This window comes from Podarcis cretensis (genome assembly GCF_951804945.1).
Source record: "Podarcis cretensis genome assembly, chromosome: 6".
Lineage (NCBI taxonomy): Eukaryota > Metazoa > Chordata > Lepidosauria > Squamata > Lacertidae > Podarcis > Podarcis cretensis.
Window position 1 is genome coordinate 78,098,847 of NC_137175.1, and position 8,853 is coordinate 78,107,699.

An 8,853-nucleotide genomic window follows, 5' to 3' on the forward strand; every position below is an offset into this window, starting at 1 on the left:
TTTTTATTTGATTCCTGTATTGCAGGGGGTGAGACTAGATGACCCTCGGGTCCCTTACACTCTACAATTCTATGATTCTATATACAGCCCAATGCCAAAGGAGGCTTCTGGGCAGAATATAAAGACCATCAAGATACACAAAACCGTTGAGACATAAATATCCCATAGTTAAAATGTACGCTAAAACAAGAACACACAAGACAGCAACTAAGAAAACGGAAGAGTCGGGCGGGGGAAGCTCATGTGTGCGGCGATCTAGGCGAGCCGTTCCGGTCCGGTGCCGCTAACGGGAACTGTTCGGGGGGTAGAAAGTTTTCACCCGGAGAACTTAGGAGAGCACACCAACCCGGAAGCGAGCTGAAAGTGGCTTCCTTCCCATGCGTATTAAAGAAGAGAGAAGATGGTGGCCACGCGGCGGGGAGCGCGGCGGAGTGAGCCGGAGAGCAGGGACCACCCTGGAGAAGCGAAGGTGAGAAGGGAGCGGAGCGAGATCTAGGGAGAGTCGGGGGGACAAAGGGGCAGCCGGCCCGAGCGATTCTCTTTCCGGGCCCCGCAACTCCCGCGCTGGAGTTTGAATACGCAGACCCCTCAGTCCGCCCGGGAGCGCGCGTAGCCTCCGTGCGCGTGACCGGAGACCGTTGCGCCGCGAGCACTGCCGTGGATCCACTGCGGAGGATCACTGCAGCCTTGATGGCGGCGGCCGCGGGGCTCCTGCTAAAGGGCCCTTGCCCTTCCCAGAGGTGCGTGCCTTGAAGTGGTGTCCCCCCCACTCGTCTTCACTGGGGGGGGGGGAGCAGGGCGGCGCATATGTGTTTTGCATGATGGATATTAAGATGGGCTCGGGGCTGGAGAGATACGGTGCAACCGTACTGGCTGCTGCCTCTCTGAAGGAGAACATTGCAGAGAGGACACGGATATCTCAGCTGCACGCCTATGGCTTATTCTTAGTGGGGCTCATTCACCCCATAGGGAAAGCCCTCGAGGCAGGACCACCCTCTGCCTTTAGAAGGGGCAGGGTACAGAGGTGAGAGATTGGGCAGCAGAGCTCCCACTGCAAGATACGCCAGCTGTGGTACTGGCTGCCCTCACATATAGCGGAGGATGCTGTCCCATTGCTAGCGCTGAGGTAAGATTCAGTGGTTTCCATACATAGAAGTAGGGATTGTCATTTTGTTGTTTCCCTCAAGCGGCAAAATGTCTTGGCCTGGCAGTACTTGCTAGCAGATTGTACCTTGTTGATTTTATGGGTCTGTTTGTGAGGTAAGCGTAGCAGTATTTTTTAGAATTGCCTATAGCTAGATAGTTGCCATACAGTGTAGATGTGTTGATGATCTAGCTTCTGCAAACTGCATGATACATGATGCTCCCATAACATTTACAGCCATAGGGACTTAAATAGCACAGCCATTGTCAAAATGGGAACACGGGAGTCCTTCAGGCATAATGATGCTTTCTGGTGTTTTAGTAAAACCCTAAACTGCTGCTGAATTATGCCCTAAGCAGATGTGTAAGTGTCTTCTTCTCCAAGTGAGAGTTACAGTACATTAAAGCAAACAGTTGGGGGTCTTATCTTTTGAATTGTCTATCAAAAAACTTATAAATGGTTTTTGTTGGCAAGGTAAAACTAAGAAGATGACTTGCTGTGACAATTCGTGTAATGTTGTTTCATTCTAACAATAGCTAATAGGTTAAAAAGCCACAATGCATTGGAATCTGAGAGTGGAGTTTCTCATGTGGCTTTTGCCTGTGGAAATAGCTTTTACATATTATTCAACATTATTCTCTTTCTTTCAGCTGGACTCAACGGAAGGCAGCACATCTGTCAGGACAACTAGGAGAAGTAAAGTGAATTTCCCTGCAAAAGTTGTTCCTGAGCCTCCTCTTGAGAAAACAAAGGAGTCTGAAACAAAAATGGATGCGGAGGAGCCTCCGCAAGTGCAGGCATCTCTGAATAGGAGAAAGGCTGTAAATTTGGCAGACTCAGTTGCTGAACTGCAGGCTGATGGGGATATTTCTGAAGCAGAATCAAATTGCTCCTCTGTGTCTGGTCTTCAGACACCTTTATTTATAAGAATAACAAGAAGGCGGAAAATTGTAGTTCCTTGTCCACCAGAGACGCCCACTAAAAGCAGGCAGAGCAAGAAAGCTCCTCTTAGTGAAGGAAGCAGATGTCAAGAAGATGATGACATATCTGAAGCAGAATCATGTTCTTCCACTGTTTCAGGAGTACGGACTCCAAGTGTTGCAAGAATGACTAGAATTCGGCAAGTCAAGACTACTGTTTCACCAGTGTGTGAGGCCCAAGCTGAAGAAGTTTCTGATACAGAATCATGGTGCTCCGGTATTTCTGCAGAGCAATCTGTCCAGTCTAAACGAATAACCAGGAGCATGGGGCTGAGATTGTCCAAAGAAGCAATGTCTCAGCCTGAAAGAAAAAGTGAAGCTGTGGTGGAAGAAGCAAAACTGACTGACTGTGTAACAAAATCTGAGACTATTGTAATCTCTGATTCAGAGCAACCTACAAATTCTGATTTAGATGTAGACCAAGCCTCATCTCTCTCAACTCTTTTGATAAATGAGAAACCTAGCCCCTGTAAAACAAAGGGCCATTATGAATCTGTTCTCAACAATGATCCAAAACAGATTGTGTCAAGCAGCCCCCCACGAAAGGCAAGAGAATGCACAAAAAAATCACCTAAAAAAGACAAGACAAATGAGAGGAACTGTGAATCTGTGGGCAGTGTGGAGGTAAAGATAAGACAGGAGAAAGATATCAAGGAGTTTGTCACAAAACAAATGTTAGCTGATGTATATGAAATTGCGGAGAGCACAGAGGAAGTGTGTGATCTAACTTTAGAAAAATCCATAAAGGTAACTAAAAACCAGTCACCTATAAAAAATAATTCGGACATTTCTCCATATGATGACATAAAACTTGATCAGTCTAGTATGCCCCTGAAACAGACAACTGCTAATAAAAACAAAAGCAATGTGGAACCCCCAAAAATGGATACTGGAAAGGTTACACAGTATCAAGTAGAAGAGGCAATAGAAGTAGGCAAGCCATCAAAAATAGATAGCCCACAAAAGAATATTATCCAGTCACGAAATATAGAAAGCAACAGTGATGACTGCAGGATTTCTGTTGCAAGTTCAGACAGTGATGGAAGGCAAGATGAACCAGTTGCTGAATCATCTTCACATACAACCAAAACAGGCCATGAATCACATTTGACTGTGTCACTTCTTACAAGTGATGAGGGTGAAGAATCTGAAAACAGTGATATAGAAGAAATTAATGAAGTAGAAACAATTGCCAATTCGACAGATACTAGTAAAAAAACCACTACCACCTTACATGAATCACATAGTGAAGAACTATTTGTAATTGATAAAACTCCTGGTTTGGACTCCACCAGATCATGGTATTTAGAAGAGAAGGACACAGAAGGTAATAAACAAAGTGAGGAATCCTCTGAATTGGAAGACAGTGAAGAAGAATTTATAGATGAGGAGGAAGATTTAATAAATGAAAATAATAAAATGTAAGTTCTCTCAATGAACTTAGTTATAGTTTATGTTAAGCAGTATTATTAGACGCATGTATCTGGGGCAGAATTGTTTATTGTTTACAAGGTCTGAGAAAATGGAAGCAGTGGCAGACATGAATTGTCTGATATATGATTTCTCGTTTTCCAGGGAATAGTCACTATGGAGTAGGGGCAAAAAAGCTGCTTAAAAGTTACTGTAAACTAGGCTGTTGACTGTGGATTTGCCATATGCTTTTCAGCTGCTTTTTAAGAGCTTTGTGTTGGGAGTGTACAACCTTGGTATATTCTGTTGAAAGCCTCTGTTGCAGCTCGCATGCCTTAGAGAAAAGTTAAAACTTCAGTTAAAGAGTTGTTTGCATGTTTTGGTTCCTATAGGAAGGAGTTAATAGGTGTGTGTCAGTGCTTTCAAAACTGATTTGGTTTGCTCATTTAAATATTTTTCTGTAATAAGCTTTAGAGGGTGGTGTCAAAGTGAGTGTAAATTTAACATTTCTTTCTCTTCTAGTTTATCATTTTCAAGCAGCATTGATCCTGGTCTAAATGTTAAAAACCTTGGAGGCTCATATATTAGTTTTGATGCAGGAAAGCAGAAATCTGGCTTTCATGGAGTTGTGCCACTAAAGGAGAAAAAGAAAGATGAGGTAAAGTACCCAATGTTCACTGTTGTGCTAAACGTGGGTTAGAAGGAAGCCCTCAGTAAAACATTGAAGGAATCTACTCCTTGTTTTTGCCAGAAAAACTGCATTTTCCACATTTTCTTTTCTTTGATGCTCCTTTCTCAGCTTAACTTCTGAACTGTTCTGTGATTTCTACAAGTCCTATTGAGCCACTGTCATCAGTAACCTTCCTGTGACTCAGTTTTTTGTCCTGACCTAGTCCTTAGGGAGCTTAACTTTTATTGTAACTGCAGTTTTCAAGTTTCCTAAATTTTCTTTTGTGTTTTGTCTGCTTAGCACTGTGTAGTAATTATGCTACTTTAATATACCCTTATAGCTTTTGAAAAAGAGTGTTATAACTCCAGATTTTGAAAAAAAGGAATCTGTTCCACCTTTAAAAGAATCGGTCCACCAGCTGAAGAAACAACGTAGGGTAAGTAGAGGATCACTGAGCAATGCTCAATGCTACAAGAATTGGGCTGACTTTATAGCTCTCTGAGGGCATGTAAGCACCCGTCACTTCACTTCTCAGCTTAGTCTGCCGTACAATGATTAGATAATGGGATTATTATTATTTAATTTGTATAGCGCCCTTCATCCGAAGATCACAACATAAAAATACAAAACTAGAACACAAAAAACAAAGCAATAACCCCTCTTCCACAAACACATTTAAAAGGCCATAGAATGTTTAATCAGCCAAAGGGTGGTGACATATAAGCTGTTCTGAACTTCTTGGAAGAAGAACAGAAAATATGACAAATGAAAGATGTAGAAGGTTGATAATAACAGGTTTTTCCATTTTAAAAGCACTCTTCAGCCCTTGAGTAAAATGCCAGCGAAATCAGACTCAAGTGCTCCTTAATGTTCATGTGGTTGCATGTGACAACTGCAACACTGAATCAGTAGGTCTTTTTTACAGCTTAGCCTGTGAAGTCAGACAGCAGCATGTGAAGAAGACTTAAGAGCACATGGGTGCCAGAAGAAAGGGGCTTGCCAAGAGATTATGATTCCTGAAGAGACAAGAGGACTCGGGGGCTTTAGGATGGGTGTGGGGAACCATGCAAGAGTGAGAGGCAATAGCTTAGAGGAGGACAAAAAGGTGAAAGCTTAAGATTGGATATTTGGGGGAACAGAGGAGGAAGTAAGCTTCATGTGGAAGATATGGCTACAATGAATGAGGAAAGAGTGATACTGCGCATATGGTGATGTCAGCTTGTAAGTGTGGGTTACTTAATATTACAGGAGCTTCTTGGGTTATTGGGTTAATTTGGTACTAAAGTGTAATACTGAAACCGAGATGTATTAACTTGAAACATTAATTAAAGTTTAAAGGGTAATAACAGAGTCTGACTTCAGCCCATAGATGCTGTATTTCCATGTCCACTGCTGGATGGTGGTGGGAAGCTGTATTATCAAAACATTGTCAGAGGAAATCCAAAGCTTTATCTATATGCGGATAACACACGTGCACACTCATTCACATTCACACACTACTTAAACTCCTTACCCACTTCTTACCCGTATAATCTCTAAAGTGCTTCTTTACTTTAAAAATAACATATGAAGACCTTGGTAAACTAATAATGTTGGTTTAGATAGTTACAGTTGCTTTTTAAAAAATTCATTGAAGCCTGTTTAAATACAAGGAAAATGTTTGAATATTGTGAAAACTGCCTTAATGTAAAGCTCTAAACGTTAGGATAACCTTTTGTTATATGTCCAGCTTCTAACACTTTTAATCATAAAGCTTGCTTGCAGTTCTTAACTAGCTGACTTTATTGCATGAAAATGCAGTTGTTAGCAAGTGGACAAATATTGAACTGCTGTTTCTTGGTGTGTTGAATACAGGCAGAGCGAGAGAAAACAACTGGCAATGGTTGGTTTGGTATGAAAGCCCCAGAAATGACTGATGAATTGAAAAATGACCTTAAGGCTCTGAAGATGAGGGCAGCCATAGATCCTAAGAGATTTTATAAAAAGAATGACAGAGAAGGTCTCCCCAAATACTTCCAGGTAAGAAAATGAGAAGATATTTTCAACTGGTTTTGGATTTCTGCTACACCACGCTGAAGTTAAGCATACTTTGGAACATACTGACCATTATCTACTTTCCTTAGGTAACAAATTTTGTATGTGCATGTCACCTTAAGAATTAAACACTGCATTAAAATATGGTCCAAAATTTGGGCTTATTCTATTCCAGCATATATCTTCCTTCAGTCATTCACAGTTGCATTCCATTTGCTCAGCATAATGCTTTTTGCCTCCTGACTTTCAAATGTAGTATGCGCAAAACATTTCTGTGTTCAATTTTTTCATTGCTAGTGCTCGAAAAAGAAAGTGCATGGCTCCCTGCTGCATCCAAAGCTTCACTCCTTGTATATCTTTTTATTGTAGACAGTTACTAGAGTCCAGAGCACATATAAGCAATAGTAAGTAGATGGTATGGTGGGGCTGCATTGTTCACCAGACCTCCTGATGGCTGAGTCCCTGCGACACACAAGGGGAGGGGAGTTGGTGGCTCTGCCAGTGTCTTTGCATTGCGCTGACATCACCCCCACCCCCACCCCACTATGCAGCAGCAACTCGACCTCTGGGATATTACAGCTCCACAATGCTGTCCATCACTACAGATAAGCATACTGAAGAGTCAAATGGATTCAGCTGAACTTGCACCATTATTTGAACTTAAATTCTGTAAACATGTTTAATTGTGTGCTAGATTTATGACTCTCCCCCTAAGATATGCTCAATAAAAGTGTCTTAGCATGCTGCTTTTCTTTCTTTTATATCAAAACCTTTTCTGGATATTGCAAGTTCTTCACTGTGTTGTATGTATTTAGCAATTGTGTTTCAGAGTGTAGTATGTACTGGGCATCACTGCTCTTTGTTTGTCCAGTGACCCCTCTTTTGTAAAAATAGCCCTTCAAGTGTATGTAACAATAAAATATCTTCTATTTTCTTTTCTCAGGTTGGAACGGTTGTGGATTCTCCAATAGACTTCTATCATGCCCGAATTCCCAAGAAAGAGAGGAAGAAGAACATAGTGGAAGAACTTCTGGCAGATTCTGAGTTTAGAAGGTATTTGGAATGAATTTCAATTGAAAACTTTATACAAGCAATGTGGTGATGTCAAAGAATGTGTTAAGGTTTTACTAGCAATATCTGGAGGACCACATTACTCCCATATGCTCTTCTGCATTTAACATCGGAGGCCCTGCTATGCATCCCAAACACTTTCAGAAGCATAGTCGGTTGGAATTTGTGGCACAGGGCCTTGTCCATTTCAGTGCTCAGATTATACTGAAACTGTCTCCCTAGAGATTGTGGTTAGCTGCCTCTCTCTTATGGTTAGGTGTTCTGTTGATACCTTTTAAAGTGTACTTTCCCATCCTATAAACTTAATTAGTTTATCCTGCTTTTAGTCCTACTATATATTACATTTTTAAAGTAATTTTGGGGTTGTGTTTTTATTGCTTTGATGTCACGTGAGTAAGTGCTTTGTGTATTTATAAAGAAAAGCAGGGTAGGTTTCTTTATTTTTAAAACTGCATATTCATGGATGCAGGAGAAAAAGACAATCCTGAAAAGTCGGCAGAGATACTTCATCTCTTTGGGGTGTTCCCAGTGTGCAAGCAGAATGGACCTATGCTCACAGTGGAACTTCACTTTTCTCTCCTCCCCTCATGAGTGCCATCAGAATCTGGTACAGTAGGTTGGAGCAGATTTTGAGGGTGAATGGGGAGCTGCAGTGCAGAGATGAATGTGAATCCCCTTTGAACAAGCATCTAGTTATGCAACATTGGATTCCAGCCTCTGTCTTTGTAAGAATTGCATATTGCGGTTCATACTGCATGTTGTAGTGGCATCTTGCGTGCCTGTTAAGACAGAGCCCATTTTCTTCCTGTTTTAAGGTATTTATGTTGGAGACAATATTGAGATTCTGTGCCTGATTGGGACTTGCATGATGGTTCAGGGCTGCCCATTCAATCTCTTGTTAGGGTGTATGAAAAACAGTACTTCTGTTTAATTTTAATCAATTAATGAGTGTAATTTCAGTTGTGACTAGTAGAATTGGCATCATAGCATAGCAGCTTTTATACTAATATAAAACTAAGCTGTTGGCTATAAAAATATTCCCTTTTTAAGTTTCTTGGAACTAGTTTTATTCTAAAAAACCATCTAAAATCTTTTCTCAGTTTTATTGTAGCTAGTAGGATCATACCAGGGGTCCTTCTAGTCCTGAATTCTGTTTGTAACAGTGGTTAGTCACATGTCTTCAGGATGTTCACAAGGAGGGTATGAGGCAACAGCTCTCTTCTGGTGTTTGTTCTGGTACTCAAATGCACCAGCATTGAATACCACGGTTCATTTTCTCTATCATGGCCAACAATAATGGCTATTATTAAATTAAATCAAATCTATTTTTTGGTTTGGTCTATAACTGATGATAGTCACTACACTGCTTAAAGTTACTTTGCACCTGCATATGTTTAATGTATGTTATTCATACTTTATAACATTATTTCTCTTGTTCAGATATAATAAAAGGAAGTATCAAGACATCCTTGCTGAAAAATCAGCCCTCGCAGCAGGCAAGAAGTATCGGAAGAAGAAAAAATTCCGCACATAGCTTTGGGGGG

The 8,853-nt window shown here is 41.1% G+C and overlaps 1 protein-coding gene across 2 annotated transcripts; it reads left to right on the forward strand.

The window, feature by feature from the left end:
• Positions 1 to 313: 313 nt before the first annotated feature.
• DNTTIP2 (deoxynucleotidyltransferase terminal interacting protein 2) lies at positions 314 to 8,847 on the forward strand. Of its 2 annotated transcripts, none has more exons than XM_079981320.1 (7): positions 314 to 469; positions 1,795 to 3,545; positions 4,057 to 4,192; positions 4,545 to 4,640; positions 6,059 to 6,223; positions 7,182 to 7,291; positions 8,750 to 8,847. In XM_079981320.1, the coding sequence occupies exons 1-7, from the start codon at positions 401 to 403 to the stop codon at positions 8,841 to 8,843; spliced, it is 2,421 nt and encodes an 806-aa protein (XP_079837446.1). In that variant the 5' UTR covers positions 314 to 400; the 3' UTR covers positions 8,844 to 8,847. The 2 variants fall into 2 exon arrangements, with proteins under 2 accessions (XP_079837446.1, XP_079837447.1); XM_079981321.1 differs by lacking the exon at positions 314 to 469 and adding an exon at positions 875 to 1,126.
• Positions 8,848 to 8,853: the final 6 nt, after the last annotated feature.